This window comes from Eubalaena glacialis, chromosome 3, assembly GCF_028564815.1.
Source record: "Eubalaena glacialis isolate mEubGla1 chromosome 3, mEubGla1.1.hap2.+ XY, whole genome shotgun sequence".
In the NCBI taxonomy this organism is placed as follows: domain Eukaryota; kingdom Metazoa; phylum Chordata; class Mammalia; order Artiodactyla; family Balaenidae; genus Eubalaena; species Eubalaena glacialis.
Genome location: NC_083718.1, coordinates 136,895,142 through 136,918,996, shown reverse-complemented (window position 1 = coordinate 136,918,996; position 23,855 = coordinate 136,895,142). Strand labels below are relative to the sequence as shown.

Sequence of the window (23,855 nt, the reverse complement as noted above, 5' to 3'; positions counted from 1 at the left end):
AAAGATACAAATTTTAAGTGAACCAGATGTTCATGTTAGCCCAGCCTCTCCTGACAGATAAATGACGATAAATGACATAGGAAACCAAATTATTAAAAGATTGCTTAGGGAGCAGGGAACCAGAGAAAGGGGCATTTGCCAATCCTAAGGTGTGTCTTTCAGTGGCTTGAGGCCACCCCACACCCCATGGAAGGAAGAGCCTTGTCAAGAAAACTGTGATGCTTAAGTCTGGTGAGCAATGCCTTTCTCTCCCTGCACTAGGCATCGACAGGCACTGCCAACACAGGCCTTGGCAACTCCCCATTTCCAATGCTTCTGTTTCCCATGGTCCTTGTCCAAACAGGGTTACAGTACAAATAATTAGTTTTCTGCTTACTTTCTGGGATTGTTCCCAAGCCATCTCAGTTGGAATTCTTGCAGTTCCAAAACTTGTTAGTCACACATTTATAAACAGTGTCTTAGTTTCCTAGCACAGATGGCTAATCCAATTCACTAAGTATGGATTTTACTAGTTTAGCTCTTGAAAAGCTTGTTTTTGATTTCAGGAGCAGCCTTGCACTTTCTATATAAAAATACATACGTGTGTGTGTTTCACAAATTTGGAAATGGAGACTCAGAGGGTCTGAATGCCTTGCCCAGGGTCACACAGCTGGTGATTGGTAGAGCTGGAACTCAAACCCAGATCTTCTGAGTTCAGATCCCTCACTTGTTCCATTGAATGTAATTGAGTTTTCTCCTATTAGGAAGTGTCACTTTGAAGCAAGAAAGGAAAATCAATATGTTTTTAAGAATTAGCTTTAAAAAATGTTAACTGATTTTTTTTTCTAAGTGGCGGGGCTGGGTGGAGACATAAAAGTGTGCAGTGGAGGAGATGAGAATGTAAATAAAAAGGTCACTCCAGTGTAGCCGCCTGCTGCTGGCAGTCATGAGGTCCTAGCATAGAGCATCCAGTGACCTTGTCTGAGAGTACATAGTAAGTAGATGTGTTTTGTTGCAGAATCTGAGTCTATCAGAGGCAAAAGGAAAAATCCTCCACTATCGAGTGACCTTGCAGGAGGTAGCAGGGGGGAAAGCCACACTACAGAACATCACAGAACACACCTCCTGGACCTGGGTCATTCCCAGAACTGGGAACTGGGCTGTGTCTGTGTCTGCAGCTAACTCGAAAGGCAGTTCCCTGCCCACTCATATTAACATAACGGACCTGTGTGGGGCAGGTAAGTACCAAATTTTCTTTAATATTACTTGTAGGAAATTGTTCTACTAATCTCTTATCTCCCTCAGGTCCAGCTCAGGGCCTGGTATGAGTAGCACAGGAGTTTAGAATTTGGAGTCAACAGCCTTCAGAGGCTGTCTGAAATTTCCATTTAGCCAGTGAGTGTCCTTGGACAAGTGAATTAACACCTCTGAGCTTCAATTTCCCCCTCTCTAAACTAGGGATTTTATTACCTGAATTGCAGGTCATCGTGAGGTTAAATACAGAGACTAATACATAGCAGGTGCTTAATAAATACTAGTTAAGGAAATATTTGTTACATTAAATTGAACACTAATATCTGGCTAATTTTTCCAGAAGCAAGAATAATATGTGTTGTCAAGTTCTAGAAAAACATACCTATAGTCGAAATATGTTTTAAAACCAATAGTATTAAAATGAAATTCTGGCTGTTATGGAACTATAGTACAATTTTGCTATAATACAGCTCTTTATTACACAAATTTAGATATGTATTCAATTATCTACACTGAAAACCTCCCAACTAGCTATACACATTTTATAGTTGCATCCCCTGAAAACTAACTTAGGATATAAGCCCGTAATTCATCAAAAAAAATAGATATTAAAGCTATTTCTCAAGATCTGTATAATAAAAGTATTTCAAGTCAAGATCATTGGCCTAACTTTTTCAAAAAATGCCTGATAGAATAAAACTCTATGATTAGATCCTTCCTTAAAATTCAGTATAACAGTTTATCCACATGGGGGTCTAGCAATTATCAGTTTGAAGAAGCTTCTACCAAAAATGATTATCTTATAGACACTGTCGAATCTTGGTTATATGTCATTTCAGTCATACATCTGTAAATGTAGAGGTAATATAGTAGATAAAAATACAAATAAATATTGATATAACCTTGGGTTGGCATATGAGTTAGGAATCGCTCTTTGGAGTAAGAGTTGCTCTTACCAAAGGCCTGACTACAGTGACTTATTTATTCTCTTGTATAAAAGAAATTTGGAAGTGGACAGCCCAGGGCTAGTGTGACAGCTTCATAACATTGTGAGGACTCCAGGCTCCTTCCTTCTGTACCCACTGCCAAGTTGACTTCCATCTGCAAGATGGAAGTGGTCCAGGATGGCTGCTGGAGCTCTAGCTGTTTCCTTCTAGGCAACAGAAAAGAAGAAGGGAGAAGCCTCAACTCTCACTCTTGAGGAGTTTTGCCCCAGGTCACACAACTCTTGCAGTCATTGACCCTAACTGGTCACCTGATCACACCCAACTGCAAAGGAGGCTCAGAAATACATTGTTCCCTTGCTAAAGAAGATGAGGAGAGGGTATTTGGTAGGTAGCTGGTAATCTCTGCCTCATGTGGGGAAGGCATCTAAGGCAGAAACCTGAAGGAAAAGATGGATTAACTATGGGGAAAAAAAGCTTAAACTTTATGCATAGTAAAGTAAAAAATTTAAAAACACCATAAATAAGGCTTTAAAATGCAAAGAGCAATTTAAGAAAAGTGTATGCTACATTTTTGGCAAAAAGAGGATTGATTATCTATATATATAAGTTTTCAAATAATAAGAGATCATGGGATATGAACAGGCAACTCAAAACATAAATATAAAATAAAAATAATAATAAAGATATGAAAATGTTTAGCCTAGTTAGCAATCAATGAGATGCAAATTTGGAAAAACATGAGAAATCAAACAAGACCGAGAAAGAGTAAGTAGAATTAGCATAACCTATATTGGTGAGAGTGTGGGGAAAAGATACCCTTGTATACTGCTGGCAGGTGTGTAAATTGGTACAACTTTCTGAAGATAAAGTTGGCAATTTGTAACACTAACAAACTTTAAATATGAACATATCTTTTGATCAAGAAATTTTGCCATTAGAAATGTGCAGGGACTTCCCTGGTGGTGCAGTGGTTAAGAATCCACCCGCCAATGCAGGGGACACGGGTTCGAGCCCTAGTCCAACAAGATCCCACATGCTGTGGAGCGACTAAGCCTGTGCACCACAACTACTGAGCCTGCGTGCCACAGCTACTGAACCCCATGTGCCTAGAGCCTGTGCTCCGCAACAAGAGAAACCACCGCAATGAGAAGACCGTGCACCTCAATGAAGAGTAGCCCCCGCTCAATGCAACTAGAGAAAGCCCATGCACAGCAATGAAAACCCAATGCAACAACAACAACAAAAGAAATGTATCCTAGCAAATAATAAGGCATGAGCTTAAAAAAATGTAAGCACAAAAATGTTTGTTGAACTGTTTTTGAAATAATGAAACACCTCAAACAGCCTAAATATTTAATAATAGACGATGGATTGGTTAAATATATCATGACCCTCACCCACCTTAATCCCACTCCAGCATTAAAGTGATATTGTAGCTATGTTTTTATTGGCATGGAAAGATTCACATAATAAGTGAAAAAGTAGGCTTTCAAAAGTATACATGGTGTGATGTCATTTAAAATATATATTTACACAAATACACATTTTAGCATAGTAAAAAATAATCTAGGAGAATGTACATGGAAATATTAACAGAAACCATATCTACAATATGGTATTACAGGTGATTTTTATATTTAAAATTTTTTTCTTCAATGAATAAGTACTATGTATATAATTTTTAAAGGGGATTCTGTTGGGGGGAAATTGAGATCTTACCACTGTTTAGTATCCTGCTCTTGTTAAGATGTAGTATGTCAAAATACGTTACTTCTTTAAACCTCACTGCAGATGGGTCTTGAGGATATAAGCCTCTTGAATTTTCTGGGCCCATTCCAGCTTCTTTATTTAGATTTGGAAACAGCTTCTCAAAATGACACATTCATTATTTTAGAGTTGGCCTCTACATTATTGATTCAACAAAAATTTATTGAGATTACTATATAAGGTAACTGGAATTCAGTAAGAGGTAAAAAATACAGTCATGGTCCTACAGTTATATTTTGATATTTTGTCCAGTGGGAGGGGTAGACATATAAACAAGTAAACTGCAGTACAGGATAAGTGTAATATTAGAGGTGTGCACAGGGCACTCTAGGAACAGAGAAAAGCTGAAGCATGGGCTTGGAGACGAGGCTACGTGTGAACAGAAATGGAGAGACAAGATGGTGTTAGCCAGGCGAAGTAGTGCAGGTGTGCAGGCGTGAGGGTTTGCTTTAAAGTGAGATCTGAACAGGGATATAAGTTGAAAAGGAGAAGTGGGGTGGGAAAGAGTTGAAGGGAAAGGGGAAAGGGGATCATCAGTGGAATGAAGTTCCTGGGGAGCTGAAAGATGATGGGATCCAATAGCAAAAAAGATGTAAGAGACACACTTCTTCCTCTCAGAATGGAAGGTGTTAAGTAAGGGTGAGGCTCAATAAGGAGGAACGTGGAGGGGTGGTAAAGTAAGATATTGAAACAGTTCTCTAGAACCGAGCTGTGGCTAAGAGGGTCCTAGTCCCAGAAATCTCAAGAGCCTATTGTCTCTCCTAAGGCCACACCTACACCATCCAATAAGAGTAGTTGTGCACCCCAGCGAGACCTGGAGGACAGATTTGCAAACCACATGGTCCCATCCTGGAGCCCTCTTGTCTTATGCAAATTCTGCATGATCTGTAGGAATAGCATACCATGATTTTTGTCTTCCTCTCTTTCAATATATGTTCACACTACTCACATAAATAGCTTTCCTTCTAGGAAGAGAAAAATAATGCCCCAAGAGGCAGAATTATGTTGATTTTGAGAAAGTAGGGACAACTTTGTTGTAAAAGGTATATGCCACAGCATTGCATATCAAGAAACACTAGAATGATTTTGTTGGTTTATGATGAAAATTGAATGTGTGCTAAACCCACCAGTCAACAAGTAAAACATATTTAATATTTCAGACCAGTCCCTGAGCTCAAGAATTCTTGAAACTATGGCAAGAAACAGAAAGCAGTACAGCCATAAATAGAGGGCCACACAGATGTCAAAGACTGAGGCCCCAGGAGGTGACGTAACTTGGCCAAGATCATATACACAACTAGTGGCAGAGCTGGACTGAAAAACCAAGCCACCTGTCTCTTAGGTGGGCACTTTTTCCAAATACCTTATGACTTCATAACTCTATTTAGAAGTTCTCAGTGAAAATGGAGATGGGAAGTCGAATGATAGAGGCTAAAGGAATAATTTTGAAAGGTGTCAGAGAGGTGAGTTGTTAGCAGAGTTCTAAAGGAGAGAGCATGCCCTGGCAGACATGATGGGGAGGAAATTCAGGCTGGTTCCTGGCAAGTGTGGTGACTCAGAGGCTGGGCAATGCCAGGTTGATTTACTTAGCTAATTGCAAAGAGAGCAGTGGTTAGAAAGGCTCTTGCAAACCCTAGGTGCTCAATACATATTACTGAACGAATACATTTTATTCTCCAAAACAAAACAAAACAAAAGCAAACTTGTGACATAGCCAGAAAATAAGATACCAAGGCAAATGAAGATAAAGAACCAGGGCTGGGGAATTCCAATTCCTGGCAAGGTAGCCAACACACAGGTTCCAGGCTCTCACCACCAAACCCGCCCTGAAGATGCCACAGGAGAGACAGGACAGGATGGCTGAACGCCTGTGGATGGGTAATAGTGATGAAGGGGGAGGACTGAGGTAGCACTTGCTGGTTGCACTCCTTTTTCTTCCCCTTGTTGCCCCGAGATGTCCATCGCCTGGGCATTTTTACTATGGGCAGGAAAGTCTGGAGGGCAGGGCAGAGTAACTGCAAGGAAGCCCTGGAACCTGACAAAGAGCGCCTGAGATTTTCTTCTGCCACCCACCCCATGGCCTGGCAATTATAGAAGAGAATAACAGCCCCACTCCCCCATGAAGAGCAGTGCCATCCACAGAGACATGGGTAGGTTGTGGAGCTGCCAGGTACAGCTACAGGGAACAGGAGACAGGGAGAGCTTAGGGTGAATCACTACAGGCTCCCTGGCTTTCCTCTCTGAAAAGCTCCTCCACCCCACCTAAACTTACCTGGGGGAGCATGAGCTCTGGCTAAACTTTCACTCCTCCCCCTACAGAAAAATAAAGGCCAAGGCTGCTGATCAATCCAAGAAAATAAAACATGATCTCAAAGGAGAAAATTAGTAGAAATCTGAGGGGCACAAATTCTGAGAAAGAAAGGCAGCAAATGGGACTACCTGTATGGTAGGAAGTATAACCAGCACAAGAGAAAGAGCAAGAGTTTAGAATAAGCATAATAAGTATCCTTAGAAAGATAAGAGAGGATGCTAGGAACATAAATCAGAAATAGGTGGTTGTGGAAAAGGCCCAAATAAAGAGATTCAGTATGGAAAGTTCAGTTGTTGAAATAATGAACTCACCCAATGGGTTGGATTGCAGAAAGGACTCATCTGAAGATTGAAAGAGTACGTGGAAGATTGGATGAGAAACTCTTTGAAAAGTCATCAAAAGGGGAAAAGAATTTGAAAAATGAGAAGACTTAAAACACTGAAAGAATAAAAAGAGAAGTAATGACAACCATCTAAAAGGAGTCCCAATAAGAGAAAAAAAGTAAATGAAAGGGAAAAAGTATTCTAAAATATTTATCAAGAATCTTATAGAATGTACTATTCTGATGCAGGATGTCAATAGTGGGGGAAGCGATGTGTGTATGGAGGCAGGGGTGTGTGGAAAATCTCTGTGCCTCCCACTCAATTTTGCCGTGAACTTAAAACAGCTTTAAAAAATAAAGTCTATTAAAAAAGAAAGAAATAAGAAAAGAAAAGAATATGAGTGCAGAATGATCAAGCAGGTGTTGCTCCCAAAAATACAAAGATGGATCAGTATCAGAAAAATGCATCAATGTAATTCATTACTTTAATACTGAAAGAGAAAAAAAAGGATATGTTCTTAACAGATATAGAAAAGTATTCAGTAAAACAAAGTTTTTAGTAAATAAATAGTATTTTATAAAAATAAAATCTATTTGAAAGCTATGAATAAAAGAAAACTTTTTAGCTTTGCTAAGACTTTCTACCAAAAACATGCAGCAAGCATCATCGTAATAAAGATATGTAGGAACATTCTCTTTAAAATTACAAGATAAAAGCAAAAAAAAAAAAAAAGGAATAAGATTTAATTCAAAGATTGAAAAGAAGATATTTTAAGTGTACAGCTAATAAGATTATTATGAAATTTTAACAAAGGCAATAGACAAATTATTAGACTAATTAGAGAGTTCAGCAGGTCTGCCAGAATAAGAATAACACACACAAATTAATACTGGAAAAAGCGGTAGAAAATAAGATGCCATTTAAGTAGCAAACTAATAGTATAAAGTGTCTAGAAATTAACCTAAAAAAGAATGCATTAAAACTTTAAGGAGGAATTTTTGAAACTCCATTAAAAATATAAAAGGAGACCTAAATAATTTCAAATAGACAGCATACTTATAAATGGGACAATTTAACATTGTCTAAATTGAGCTATAAATTTAATATAATTCCAATAAAAGTACCAGCTGAAATTTTTGAGGACTCTGATAAACTGATTCTAAAAGCTATATGGAAGAATAAAGTTTCTTGAATACCCAAGACCACTTTGAAAAAAGAAGAGCAAAATGAGGAGGGACTTTACCCACCAAATAGTCAGGTGTCACAGAGCCTCGTAATGTAACCAGTGTGTTCTGGTGAAGAAGCTGACCTAGACACAAACCCATGAATGTGTGGAACTTGGTGTGGGACAGGGATGAAACCACATTTGGAAAAATTGACTCACTGTGTGGAAAAAGTAATAAAGTTTATTCCCTTAAAAAAAAATACCATTTAGCTAGATTTGAATTAAAAACCTGAATGTGAAAGGTAAAACCAAAAGCCAATGGGCGGAAATGTAGTTTAGTATCTTTGTGACCCCAGAATGGAAGGATTTCATAAACAAGACTCAAAATACACAAACTGTGGATAAATTTACCCACATCAAAGTATGTATGTGCAACAAACACATCATAAAGTTTTCAGAGATTGAAAGACTGGAGTGAGATATATTTAGTGTTGAAAACTAATAAGTGATTAATATCTAGAATATAAAAGCTATTTCTGCAAATCAGGAAGAAGACAGGAAACACAACAGAAAAAATGAGTGAAGTATGAGAAGGGGAAAGTCAGACAGTTAGTAATATGGGAAGAAAAGCTCAGCCTCATAAGAAATCAGAAAATAAAAATAAAACCACAATTAAATACCACCTTACATGTACCAGATTGGCAAAATGAGAAAGTCAGAAAATACCAAGTGTTGGTGGGGAAATGAGAACTTCTTATGCTTTTCTTATTGGAGTGTCAAATGATTGACTATTTTAGAGATCAATCTGGCTGTATTTAGTGAAATAGGTGAATTTAGTCTATAATCATGAAATTCTGTGCATTTAGAGAGAGAGAGAGAGAGAGTCTTTTTTTTTTAATTGGAGTATAAAATAAATGCAGAGGAAATAGGCAAACTACCTGAAAAAGAATTCAGAGTAATGATAGTAAAGATGATCCAAAATCTTGGAAATAGAATAGAGACAATACAAGAAACATTTAACAAGGACCTAGAAGAACTAAAGAGCAAACAAACAGTAATGAACAACACAATAACTGAAATTAAAAACACTCTAGAAGGAATCAATAGCAGAATAACTGAGGCAGAAGAACGGATAAGTGAGCTGGAAGATAGAATGGTGGAAATAACTGCCGCAGAGCAGAATAAAGAAAAAAGAATGAAAAGAATGGAGGACAGTCTCAGAGACCGCTGGGACAATACTAAGCACACCAATATTCGAATAATAGGCGTCCCAGAAGACGAAGAAAAAAAGAAAGGGTCTGAGAAAATATTTGAAGAGATTATAGTTGAAAACTTCCCCAACATGGGAAAGGAAATAGTCCATCAAGTCCAGGAAGCGCAGAGAGTCCCATACAGGATAAACCCAAGGAGAAACACACCAAGACACGTAGTAATCAAACTGACAAAAATTAAAGGCAAAGAAAAATTATTAAAAGCAACAAGGGAAAAATGACAAATAACATACAAGGGAATCCCCATAAGCTTAATAGCTGATTTCTCAGCAGAAACTCTGCAACCCAGAAGGGAGTGGCAGGACATATTGAAAGTGATGAAAGGGAAAAACCTACAACCAAGATTACTCTACCCAGCAAGGATCTCATTCAGATTTGATGGAGAAATTAAAACATTTACAGACAAGCAAAAGCTGAGAGAATTCAGCACCACCAAACCAGCATTACAACAAATGCTAAAGGAACTTCTCTAGGCAGGAAACACAAGAGAAGGAAAAGACATACAATAACAAACCTAAAACAATTAAGAAAATGGTAATAGGAACACACATATAGATAATTACCTTAAATGTAATTGGATTAAATGCTCCAACCAAAAGACATAGACTGGCTGAATTGATACAAAAACAAGACCCGTAAATATGCAGTCTACAAGAGACCCACTTCAGACTTAGGGACACATACAGACTGAAAGTGAGGGGATGGAAAAAGATATTCCATGCAAATGGAAATCAAAAGAAAGCTGCAGTAGCAATACTCATATCAGACAAAATAGACTTTAAAATAAAGACTATTACAAGAGACAAGGAAGGACAATATATAATGATCAATGGATCAATCCAAAAGAAGATATAATAATTGTAAATATCTATGCATCCAACATAGGAGCACCTCAATACATAAGGCAAATGCTAACAGCCATAAAAGGGGAAATTGACAGTAACACAATCATAGTAGGGGACTTTAACACCCCACTTACACCAATGGACAGATCATCCAAACAGAAATAAATAAGGAAACACAAGCTTTAAATGACACATTATACCAGATGGACTTAATTGATATTTATAGGACATCCCACCCAAAAACAACAGAATGCACTTTCTTCTCAAGTGCACACAGAACATTCTCCAGGATAGATCACATCTTGTGTCACAAATCAAGCCTTGGTAAATTTAAGAAAATTGAAATTGTATCAAGCATCTTTTCCGACCACAACGCTATGAGACTAGGTATCAATTACAGGAATAAAAACTTTAAAAATGCAAACTCATGGAAGCTAAACAATATGCTACTAAACAACCAAGAGATCACTGAAGAAATCAAAGAGGAAATCAAAAAATACTGAGAAACAAGTGACAATGCAAACACGACAACCCAAAACCTATGGAATGCAGCAAAAGTAGTACTAAGAGGGAAGTTTATAGCAATACAATCCTACCTGAAGAAACAAGAAAAATTTCAAACAACCTAACCTTATACCTAAAGCAATTAGAGAAAGAAGAAGAACAACAACAAAAAACCCCAAAATTAGTAGAAGGAAAGAAATCGTAAAGAGCAGATCAGAAATAAATGAAAAACAAATGAAGAAAACAATAGCAAAGATCAAGAAAACTAAAAGCTGGTTCTTTGAGAAGATAAACAAAATTGATAAACCATTAGCCAGACTCATCAAGAGAAAAAGGGAGAAGACTCAAATTGACAGAATTAGAAGTGAAAAAGGAGAAGTAACAACTGACACTGCAGAAATACAAAGGATCATGAGAGATTACTACAAACAAATATATGCCAATAAAATGGACAACCTGGAAGAAATGGACAAATTCTTAGAAAAGCACAACCTTCTGAGACTGAACCAGGAAGAAATAGAAAATATAAACAGACCAATTACAAGCACTGAAATTGAAACTGTGATTTAAAATCTTCCAACAAACAAAAGCCCAGGACCAGATGGCTTCACAGGTGAATTCTATCAAACATTTAGAGAAGAGCTAATACCTATCCTTCTCAAACTCTTCCAAAATATAGCAGAGGAAGGAACACTCCCCAACTAATTCTACGAGGCCACCATCACCCTGATACCAAAACCAGACAAAGATGTCACAAGAAAAGAAAACTACAGGCCAATATCACTGATGAACATAGATGCAAAAATCCTCAACAAAATACTAGCAAACAGAATCCAACAGCACATTGAAAGGATCATACACCATGATCAAGTGGGGTTTATCCCAGGAATGCAAGAATTCTTCAATATACACAAATCAATCAATGTGATACACCATATTAATAAATTGAAGGAGAAAAACCATATGATAATCTCAATAGATGCAGAAAAAGCTTTCGACAAAATTCAACAGCCATTTATGATAAAAACTCTCCAGAAAGTGGGCAAAGAGGGAAATTACCTCAACATAATAAAGGCCATATATGACAAGCCCACAGCCAACATTGTTCTCAATGGTGAAAAACTGAAACCACTTCCACTAAGATCAGCAACAAGACAAGGTTGCCCACTCTCAACACTATTATTCAACATAGTTTTGGAAGTCCTAGCCACAGCAATCAGAGAAGAAAAAGAAATAAAAGGAATCCAAATTGGAAAAGAAGAAGTAAAACTGTCACTGTTTGCAGATGACATGATACTATACATAGAGAACCCTAAAGATCCTACCAGAAAACTTCTAGAGCTAATCAATGAATTTGGTAAAGTAGCAGGATACAAAGTTAATGCACAGAAATCTCTTGCATTCTTATACACTAATGATGAAAAATCTGAAAGAGAAATTAAGGAAACACTCCCATTGACAATTGCAACAAAAAGAATAAAATACCTAGGAATAAACCTACCTAAGGAGACAAAAGACCTGTATGCAGAAAACTATAAGACACTGATGAAAGAAATTAAAGGTGATACAAACAGATGGAGAGATATACCATGTACTTGGATTGGAAGAATCAACATTGTGAAAATGACTATACTACCCAAAGCAATCTACAGATTCAATGCAATCCCTATCAGACTACCAATGGTATTTTTCACAGAACTAGAACAAAAAATTTCACAATTTGTATGGAAACACAAAAGACCCCGAGTAGCCAGAGCAATCTTGAGAAAGAAAAACGGAGCTGGAGGAATCAGGCTCCCTGACTTCAGACTCTACTACAAAGCTACAGTAATCAAGACAGTATGGTACTGGCACAAAAACAGAAATATAGATCTTTGGAACAGGATAGAAAGCCCAGAGATAAACCCATGCACATATGGTCACCTTATCTTTGACAAGGGAGGCAAGAATATACAATGGAGAAAAGAGAGCCTCTTCAATAAGTGGAGCTGGGAAACCTGGACAGCTACATGTAAAAGAATGAAATTAGAACACTCCCTAACACCATACACAAAAATAAACTCCAAATGGATTAAAGACCTAAATGTAAGGCCAGACACTATAAAACTCTTAGAGGAAAACATAGGCAGAACACTCTTTGACATAAATTACAGCAAGATCTTTTTTGACCCACCTCCTAGAGTAATGGGAATAAAATAAAAAATAAACAAATGGGACCTAATGAAACTTAAAAGCTTTCGTACAGCAAAGGAAACCATAAACAAGACCAAAAGACAACCCTCAGAATGGGAGAAAATATTTGCAAATGAAGCAACTGACAAAGGGTTAATCTCCAAGATTTACAAGCAGCTCATGCAGCTCAATAACAAAAAAACAAACAACCCAATCCAAAAATGGGCAGAAGACCTAAATAGACATTTCTCCAAAGAAGAGATACAGATTGCCAACAGACACATGAAAGAATGCTCAACATCATTAATCATTAGAGAAATGCAAATCAAAACTACAATGAGGTATCATCTCACACCGGTCAGAATGACCATCATCAAAAAATCTAGAAACAATAAATGCTGGAGAGGGTGTGGAGAAAAGGGAACACTCTTGCACTGTTGGTGGGAATGTAAATTGATACAGCCACTATGGAGAACAGTATGGAGGTTCCTTAAAAAACTACAAATAGAACTACCATACGACCCAGCAATCCCACTACTGGGCATATACCCTGAGAAAACCATAATTCAGAAAGAGTCATGTACCAAAATATTCATTGCAGCTCTGTTTACAATAGCCAGGACATGGAAGCAACCTAGGTGTCCATCATCGGATGAATGGATAAAGAAGATGTGGCACATATATACAATGGAATATTACTCAGCCATAAAAAGAAATGAAATGGAGGTATTTGTAATGAGGTGGATGGAGTTAGAGTCTGTCATACAGAGTGAAGTAAGTCAGAAAGAGAAAAAGAAATACAGTATGCTAACACATATATATGGAATCTAAGGGAAAAAACTAAAGGTCATGAAGAACCTAGTGGCAAGATGGGAATAAAGACACAGACCTACTAGAGAATGGACTTGAGGATATGGGGAGGGGGAGGGGTGAGATGTGACAGGGTGAGAGAGTGGCATGGACATATATACACTACCAAATGTAAAATAGATAGCTAGTGGGAAGCAGCCGCATAGCACAGGGAGATCAGCTCGGTGCTTTGTGACCACCTAGAGGGGTGGGATAGGGAGGGTGGGAGGGAGGGAGATGCAAGAGGGAAGAGATATGGGAACATATGTATATGTATAACTGATTCACTTTGTTATAAAGCAGAAAGTAACACACCATTGTAAAGCAATTATACTTCAATAAAGATGTTAAAAAAAAAAAAAAAAGAGTCATGTACCACAATGCTCATTGCAGCACTATTTACAATAACAAGGACATGGAAGCAATCTAAGTGTCTATCAACAGATGAATGGATAAAGAACATGTGGCACATATATACAATGGAATATTACTCAGCCATAAAAAGAAACGAAATTGAGTTATTTGTAGTGAGGTGGATGGAGGTAGAGTCTGTCATACAGAGTGAAGTCAGAAAGAGAAAAACAAATACCGTATGCTAACGCACATATATGGAATCTAAAAAAATAGTACTGATGAACCTAGTGGCAGGGCAGGAATAAAGACGCAGACATAGAGAAGGGACTTGAGGACACATGGGGGGAAGGGGAAGGTGGGACGAAGTGAGAGAGTAGCACTGACATCTATACACTACCAAATGTAAAGTGGATGGCTAGTGGGAAGTTGCTGAATAGCACAGGGAGATCAGCTCAATGCTTTGTGATGACCTAGAGGGGTGGGATAGGGAGGGTGGGAGGGAGGCTTAAGAGGGAGGGGATATGGGGATATATGTATACTTATAGCTGATTCACTTTGTTGTACAACAGAAACTAATGCAACATTATAAAGCAATTATACTCCAATAAAGATATTAAAAAGAATTTTTTAAATAAATTGGAGTATAGTTGCTTTACAGTATTGTGTTAGTTTCTCCTGTACAGCAAAGTGAATCAGTTATACATATACATATATGCACTCTTTTTTAGATTTCCTTCTCATTTAGGTCACCACAGAGCACTGAGTAGAGTTCCCTGTGCTATACAGCAGATTCTCATTAGTTATCTATTTTATATATAGTAGTGTATATATGTCAATCCCAGTCTCCCAGTTCATCCCACCCATCCCTTCCCTCCTTGATAACCATAAGTTTGTTTTCTAATCTGTGACTCAGTTTCTGCCTTGCAGATAAATTCATCTGAACCATTTTTCTAGATTCCATATATAAATGATATATGATATTTGTCTTTCTCTTTTTGACTTACTTCACTCTATATGACAATCTCTAGGTCCATCCACGTTGCTGCAAATGGCATTATTTCGTTCCTTTTTATGGCTGCGTAATATTCCATTGTATTAATATATATGTACCACATCTTCTTTATCCATTCCTCTGTCAATGGACATTTAGGTTGCTTCCATGTCCTGGCTATTGTAAACAGTGCTGCAATGAATATCGGGGTGCATGCATCCTTTCAAATCATGGTTTTCTCTGGATATATGCCCAGGAGTGGGATTGCTGGGTCATATGGTAGCTCTATTTTTCATTTTTTAACAAACCTCCATACTGTTCTCCATAGTGACTTTACCAATTTACATTCCCATCAACAGTATAGGAGGGTGAGAGAGACACTCTTGCACAGGCACACACGAGGACATGCAAGAGAATGTTCATTGCATCCTTGTTTGTGTTGGCAAAAAGTTGGAAGGAAGCTACTGCTTGTCACTTAGAGACTGGACAAAGACAGGGTTGAGGCAGCAGTCTGAAGGAATGAGCTGGATTTTCATATAGCAGCAGTTTGGATGTATCCTGGAAACATAATGTTGAGTGAAATAAAAAGTTAGGAAATGCATTAGATTTACTCCAAACATGTTTCATGAAAATTCAACACACCAGCACAAAGCAACACTAATTCTCAAGGACACATATATATGTAAATAAACATATGGGAGGTGGATTAGAAGGATGCATATTATATTCACTAGAGCAGGTACCTTTGGGGACACAGAAATGGGAAGTGAAATGGAAGATGAAGAGGAAAATAATTTCATAAATAACACTACATAGGGTCCTTGCACCGATGCCAGTTCTCCAAGATCTGAGAAGCTGGATGAACAAAATCTGTGAACCTGAAGTTCTTTAAAAGAAATCGGTTCTTGCTACAACTTTGCTGGGTTGAGTTGTTGTTTTTTATGTCTTTATCCACAGTGATTTTATTTTTATCCCTCCCCCTCTTTCCCCATAAAGCGTTGCTGGCTCCTCAACAGGTCTCAGCAAACTCAGAGGGCATGGACAACCTCGTGGTGACATGGACACCTCCGCGGAAAGCTGCCGCTGCTGTGCAGGAGTATGTGGTGGAATGGAGGGAACTCCATCCGGGGGCCAGCACGCAGCCCCCTCTAGGCTGGTTGCGGAGTCCCCCCTACAACCTGTCTGCTCTGATTTCAGGTACTTAATTATTCACCTTCCTTCTAGAGGGTTTCTAAGTTCACGTTTTTTGAGGAAATTGCAGGCGGGAACCCAGAGTCATGCCTTCAGTTACAGGCAGCTGCATGAGAAGAAGGATAGTGATGACCTAGAGCCCATCAGGATGCACCACTGCAGCCATAGAATATACTCACTGATTGACTAAAAACTCTAGAATTTATGGAAAACTCATGTGCCTGATACAGTGCCATATAAGATGACTGAATAATGAACCCAACAAGCATGGCTGAGAGCTAAGTAGTAGCCAGTCAGTGTGATGGACACCTTGAATTTGGGAGTTCATTTAATTTTGAGAACAGTCATGTGTAGCAAGACTTATTATACCCATTGTACAGATGAGGAAACCAGAAGATCTTTCATTTCCAATTCTGCTACTTATTATTTGTGTGATAACAAATCCAGAATTATGTATATGATAATTGGTGTCTCTAGTCCTCAAATTCTGAATCTGTCAGTGGTTAAAATCAAGTGATAGAAAGTGTCAGAAAATATATTCAGATAATTGGACAGAAGTTAATCAATGTCTTTTCTTTTTTCTTTTTTACAATTTCATTTTACCCTTGGAGCACATCCTAAATTTCTGTATCATACAATATGAATTTAAACTAAAAAGAAATCTCACAAACAGTCAACCATTCAATCCTGAGCATAAACAACATTGGACAATTGGAAAACAAGGTAGCCAAAGGCTCGTTTCATCATTTTTATAAATGATTGCTGTGGTGCACATCTTCCTCCCATCAGAGTCTGACACTTGCCCTTTAGCTTTCATCATAGCAATCCCTAAATGGGGTTTGCTATTCCTGACCAGTGAAAAGAATCCTTAACCTCTTCTCTCAGAGGAGAGATCTAGTCCTAGTCACGCTGCAGGCAGTTGACATTTGCCAAACAAACATTAAAGGGCAAGGTCTCAGGTTTATTTTTTTTCAAGTTCTTAATTCACAAACTCTGAAGTCTTACTCTGTCTGTTAGCCACAGTCAGCTTCTTCTTTTTTTTTTTAATTTATTTATTTTATTTATTTTTATTTTTGGCTGTGTTGGGTCTTCGTTGCTGCACACGGGCTTTCTCTAGTTGTGGTGAGCGGGAGCTACTCTTCGTTGCGGTACGCGGGCTTCACGTTGCGGTGGCTTCTCTTGTTGCGGAGCACGGGCTCTAGGCGTGTGGGCTTCAGTAGTTGCAGCACTGGGGCTCAGTAGTTGTGACTCGCGAGCTCTAGAGCGCAGGCTCAGTAGTTGTGGTGCACAGGCTTAGTTGCTCTGTGGCATGTGGGATCTTCCCGGACCAGGGCTCGAACCCGTGTCCCCTGCCTTGGCAGGTGGATTCTTAACCACTGTGCCACCAGGGAAGCCCCACAGTCAGCTTCTAAGATTGTTTTGTGTTTGAAGTACTCAGAGGCCTCCCTTACTTACCGATGAATATGTTACCAAAAACCTATTAGTAGAAATTTCTTCTTATTTTAATTTTCCCAAAGAGAAGTGGTATTATTTTGCATATCAAAGTTAGGTTAGTTAGATGGTCAGTTGCTTGAAAATCTTCTTCCAGGATGAATTTCAATGAACAAGGCATGTGTACATGTGTGCATGTGTGTGTGTGTGCTGAAACATTCAGAACATTCAGAAGCCGAAACTACAGTATTGTGCTCCTTCTATTTTTCTCCTAATTGTTGTTCCATAATAATTCAAAATCATCATAAGATAATTAACGCTAATCAGCAGTATCACCCCAAATTAAAATGTTGATAAATGTATCTTCTGTATGGCAATGGACGTGTTAATTTAATGTGTTAAAAATGTCAATGTGATTTTTAAAGTATAAGTTCAGCATAGAGGTTAAAAGTTTTGCAGCCAGACTATCTGGGTTTGAGTCCTGGCTCTGTCACTTACTAAATTGTATGATCCAGGGCAAATTGCTTAACTTCTCTGTGCCTTGGTTTCCTAATCTGTAAAATGGGGGTAGTATCACCTACCTCACTGGATTATTGTGAAGACTAACTGAAAGAGAAAACGTTTTGAACAGTACCTAACACATTTTAAGTGCTTAATAATTTAGCTATCATTATTATTATTATTATATGTGATGGAGCTAAGATTTTAATAGGTTTTCAAGCTCTAAATCCCATATTTTCATTACACCATGACAACTATTACACCTGACCAAAGGATACACACACCCTGCTTAAGGAGACAAGACTTCCACAAATGAAATAAACAGAGGGCACTGCATGATAATACATGAGCCAGTCCTTAACTGTGTGCCTCTTTTAGAGTCTAGCTACTCAGACTTCTAGTGGGTTGTATTCAGTTTTAATCACTGTACTTAAAAAGAGTGCTGCCTGGATAACCCAGTGAACATCAGAGGAAAGTGAGTAAGCCATTAGGGGTCTGGAACTTTTAATGTGGAAACCACTTAGCCCATAGAAGAGAATTCTGGATTGGGGCAGTGGGGGGGTGGTTGACGGCCGTTACTGGCTTCGACATGTATATAAGAAAGAGTATGTGTCCTTTGTTGTTTTGGAGAGCATAACGAAGGCCCCCTGCATAAAAATTATAAGAAGACAGATGTCAGCTCAATTTTGAGAAAGAACTTTCCTGATACTTGATGGTCTCTAATAGGACAGTTGATTGCCCCTCAAGGCAGTGTGTTCTCTTCCCTAGAGTTGTTGCAGTAGAACCATTTTTCCTTTAGGGCTGTTATGCCCATCAAATCAGATGAAACAGCGGATAGAAAAGGCATTTACTGAACTCTAAACTGCTATATAATTGTAAACGCTTATTATAAACTGTATTAGGATTTACCCCTTTGGGATAGTTTGAACTATATAGTCTCTACAGTTCTTTCCTTTTAGAAATTCTATATTCTACACACAATGCATAAAATAGATGACAAGAGAGAATGTTTTCCATACTTAGGAAGCTAAAATGTTTCCTAAGTATGACATATTCATTTGAATAAAATGAATAATACTGGGTAAGATAACTATTAATTCAAGTTGTTCTCCCACTTGAAAACACTTGATCAACTATGAGTCTGTGTTGATGTTATGTTCTGGAAATAAACACTTAAAACTTAACTCATACTTATCGTGAATTCAAAGAAGTAACCCTCTCCAATAAGTAAGATGACTCATTGTCATCAGATCCTTACCAGTCTTTTCCCAGCATCTGGCTGGGGCCGAGTTGGGTGTTTTGGAGCGGACGACAGTAAAGTCCACCTCCTGGATTATAAGTTGGTGGGGTCTAGGCTAGAAACAGTCAGTCCTGTCTTGTCTTGCTGAAAACAGTTCTGACCTTATAGAGACACTCCTTTTACAAATATGTAGACATCACAGTGCCTAGAAAACCTTCCCTGATGCCTAGCTACTTGGGCCCCTCTTCCGTATGGTCCCATCATACTTCCTCTGTGATTACTCCTCATTGCTGATCATTTAATGTTTGCCTTCTCCCAGACTTAATAGGTGAATTTAGCTTTCTGCAGAAAAACCACCTAAGAGGTGGTTTATAAATGTGAAGACAGAGCCTTTGCCCAAGCGTGCCAGGTATATGTGTATGCATGGGGGTTTCAAGATATAAGCCTGGAAGTTGGGGCCAGACTGTAGAAAGAAATGAAAATGTTAAGAGTATGGGCTTCATCCACCAGCAGCAAAGGCTAAGGAATTTTTGAGGTAGGGAGCAGACAATGATTAGGGGGTGTTCATGTAAGAATTAGCCAGTAAAACAGGAGTTCTTAAGGTCAGAACTGGGGAACAAGCTTGCTAGGGCTCTGCTCTTCATAGAAAGGAAAATGTAAGCTAAGTTATGGAGCCACATTTTCCTCCCTCCTCCGCTAAGGGTAGGCTGTTCATAAGAAGGAACCCACAGCTTCTGATGCAGCAGTTCCCCAAGGCCTCTGCCCTGAACTCACACTTTGCATGGCAAAATGCAATGAAACCATTTGCCTAATGAGCTCATCTGGAGCTCCCACATGGCACGGTGGTTGGTGGGTCCCTTCCAGAACTAGCGACAGAGCAGCCAGGAACCAGCCCCTCCCAAATGAAATGATTCCATATTCCGTGTTGCCCTTTGAGCTTCTGGGTCTGGAGGCTACCCACAAAGCATCTTTGGATTACAGGACTAAGCTGATTGCAGCCTTGCTCCATTTCACTTGGTTCATGAATATGAGTTGGAACTCGCCCATGGCATGAGTTTTGATTTCCTCATGGTCCCTTCTGACGGTACTGGTTGCACGTCTGAGCTTCATGTACTACCTACTTGCTGGAATATTTAAGGGACAATGGATTTTTATATAACACACACACTAGTAAATTATTTTGTGATGTAAAATTCTTCTTCCCAAAAAAGAAAATGTTAGACCATAATCAATTGTCAGTGTAGGGGACCAGACCTACCCGTGCCAGGGCATTGAACAATATGGGAGAGAGTCCTTACCCTGACCACATGAGACTGTTAGGTACAGTTAGGTACCTAACAGAAATAATCTTTTTCCTTTAAACTTTCATTGGAAGTTTAAAGATATGTCATGGGCAGTATCTATGAGAGGGGCCTTTTCTTTACAGGAAGTAGAAATCTGAGATTCATGGACATAGGGAGTTTGGGAAGGGAAGAGTGACTTGCCAATAAACTTCATGACTGACAGAAAACTGCCAAGTGTGGCACTGTAAAAGCTAGGAAGGAGTATTAACATTCCCAGGTATCTTCCTAATCTTCCAAGCTGTGAAGCAACTGAGATCTGAGTGGAACATGGCGCGAGGAGGGGGGGAAGGGGGGGAACAAGGGGGTAGATTGCACTGAGCACGCCTTGATTAGTCACGCCTGAATGTGTCATCCCATGCTGCCCTGTCAGAGCCTAATAGGCATCTAGGGAATTAGAAGAGCCGTTCAGGTGCTATGCCTGCAAAACACCACGCTTACTTTTCTGTAAACAGCAAATAATTTATTTGTAAAAGTCAAAGTTTTTCCTTGAAGGTGAGTTTTGTTTCAAAAGCTGTCTGTGTGGTTTTCTTTAAATCCTTGTTTCACCCGGAATAGCATCTGTCTTTATGTCTTGCAGAAAACATAAAACCCTACATCTGTTATGAAATCCACGTGCATGCACTTTCAGGGGACCAGGGAGGATGCAACTCCATCCGGGGTAACTCTAAGCACAAAGGTGAGTCTTGGGACCTTTTGCCCAATTTTGCTGTAGTTTAATGGTTTGGATTTGGAGGGTGACAAAAGCCTCCTGTGTTCTACTTCACAGCACCATTGAGTGGACCCCACATTAATGCCATCTCAGAGGAAAAGGGGAGCATTTTAATTTCATGGAACGAAATTCCAGCCCGGGAGCAAATGGGCTGCATCCTCCATTACAGGATATATTGGAAGGAACGGGACTCCGATTCCCAGCCTCAGCTTTGTGGTATGTGTGAGAAACAAAGGCAGCAGGGTCTTTCTTGTTTAGAGGTTGGGAAAACACAAGTGTGTGCAAGTGCTAGCACCATACCTGGCACTTAGTAGGTGCTCCATAAATATATGTGAAATTAATTGAATGAAGAAAAATAGACATCTAAACACACACACACACTCACACACACAAAGTTACTGAATATGTGTTACGTGCCAAGCAAATTGAAGAAATGAAGTTAATGGACGAGGTTCTCAAGGAGCTTACTCATATGGGGAGATAGCATTTCAAAAAGCAATAAGCGTACTTTGATACTATTATATAGACCCTTGAGGCTTGCAGGAAATGCATTTGGAGAATCTTCGAATCCCCACATTTGCAAATACCATCATAGCATATTATTTTCTCCTTAAATGGATAAAATACAATTTAAGTAACTCCTTATGACCCGTGATTATGCTGTAAGACTAAAGCAATTAAATTCTGGCTGGAGCATTATCTCAAATGATTTCATCACTCGTTCACCGAGCAGTTCCAAGTCACTTGCCAGATTTAATGTTCTAATCTTTGATTTACTCAGTTTTGTTTTGTTTTTCCTGGCTTGAGCTTCCCTTTAGTATTTCACAGGCAGCTGGCTTTCTTTCAGGAGCATTTATCATAAATAAGCAACCATTTTATTCCTTCATGAGAACTATTAGGTCCAAGAAGAATGTAACAAAGCCAGCCTGAGATGTAGGTGTCAGAGAGCTGCCTGCAGAGTGATTTTTACCTGGGAAACTTGAGGAATTGGTCCTCTCTCTTGACCTTAGATCTGCAGTACTACTTTTCTAAAAGTTATGACTTTTAAAGCTAATTAATTTCTTATTATATAAATAATACTTGTATATAGTAAAAGCATTCAAATAGCTCAGAAAGATATAAAGTGGAAATTATCCCTTCTTCCATACTTAGGCTGTTAGCAGTTCTTCGTGTGTTCGTCCAGAAAAAAACTTAATGCATACACTAGCATACATTTGGGATAACCATCTATATAATGATCTGCACCTTACTTTTGCCTCTCAATAATACATACTGAGATCTTTCCACATCAATCCATGTGGACTTGTCTCATTCTTTTTTTTTTAACAGCTTTATAGTATTCCACTATAAGATCTTACAATAATCAGCTTAATAATCCACCATTGTTAAATACAGCAGATCACTGAACAGAACTGCTCCCCACTGTCAGGGTAAGTCAGTTCTGAAATGTACCCCCAAAGGTGATGAATCAATTGATCTCGTCATGAGCCATTTGGAATACTTCGTATGAAATTTGCTCCCCCCCAGTTTTTCATTTTGACAGAATTTAAATCAAGATGCTTATTTACAACAAGATCAGCATGGTTAGATGATTCTTAAATCTGCTCTTGTAGATGTTGAAGAAATTACCTACCTTTTTTGTACCAAATCTGATGACTCTAAAGTCTGTGTAAGGGTATTTTAAAATAAGTTTAAAGGGGAGAAGGTGCAGATTCAAAGCCCTGTTTTGTACCAGTTTAGATGGTTTCCCTTTTAGCACTTATAGATGAACAAAGACCTGTTCCCTATCTTCAGGGAGCTCACAGTGCACCCAGGGAGATGGAAAAGTACACAAAAGTGATATGTAAGTGCTGTAATCAAGGACTGACACCTACCTATTGCATTTGGCAACCAGAAATCATTGGCAAATCCACAAGTGCCATTTCTAGAGAGTGGTAGAGGGCAGTAGGTTGAGGAGGAGGGAAAAAGAAAGCAGAGAGGCTCCACATCAGCAAAAGGAGGATGGAGTTCCGAGGCGTCTTCTGTCACGGCCCCTAACAGCACAAGCAGGGTGCAGTAGGAACACTTCGCCTGCCTGGGCAGGAGAGCGGGGTAGCCCTGGGGCGGGGCATCTGCATTCCCCAGGTGATTTGGGTACACAGCCACTCCTTTGGAAGTTTGTTGATACCGCCATGTGCACTGCTCTACGGGCACACACATTCTACTTATCACTTCGGTGTTTTTGCCAACATGAGGGCAGAAGCCATGGCAGTTAGCTCACCACTGTCTCCCCCTTACCTATAATACAGCCAAGCACCCAGTAGGTGCTTAATAAAAATAGTATAACAAATGGGTGAATACTGCCCTGGGCTTTGTCAAACCAATGCAGATGTTTAGATAAAAGCTGATTTCCAGGAGCGATGCAGCTGTTTTGCCTGGTACCACTTGACCTTCTTACTGGTGACCTTTCAGATGATTGGCAACCATCACATCTCCCTAAACTGGTGCCTTTGTCATTTAACCACCTTAAACCTAAAGTTTCAGATCCAAGAACTGAATGGCATCCTTTATCTCTGCCGGAGATCACAGCCCAGACAAGGCAGCAGAACTAGTATTTCCTGCATGACTTCTTTCTTCCTTTACTCAACTCAACCTATTTGCCAACCAAACTGCTGACACCATCACCCTCCTCTTGGCTTCCTCCATAGTTTCTATTTTTATTCTTCAGA

The 23,855-nt window shown here is 39.0% G+C and overlaps 1 protein-coding gene across 2 annotated transcripts in view; it reads left to right on the top strand.

The window, feature by feature from the left end:
• IL12RB2 (interleukin 12 receptor subunit beta 2) overlaps window positions 1-23,855 on the top strand; it is a 68,432-nt gene that overhangs the window by 32,639 nt on the left and 11,938 nt on the right. For both annotated transcript variants that reach the window (XM_061186464.1, XM_061186466.1), the window contains exons 8-11: window positions 998-1,217; window positions 15,729-15,929; window positions 21,016-21,114; window positions 21,205-21,363. In XM_061186464.1, coding sequence (XP_061042447.1) covers window positions 998-1,217; window positions 15,729-15,929; window positions 21,016-21,114; window positions 21,205-21,363 — 679 coding nt within the window. The remainder of the gene's footprint in view (window positions 1-997; window positions 1,218-15,728; window positions 15,930-21,015; window positions 21,115-21,204; window positions 21,364-23,855) is intronic.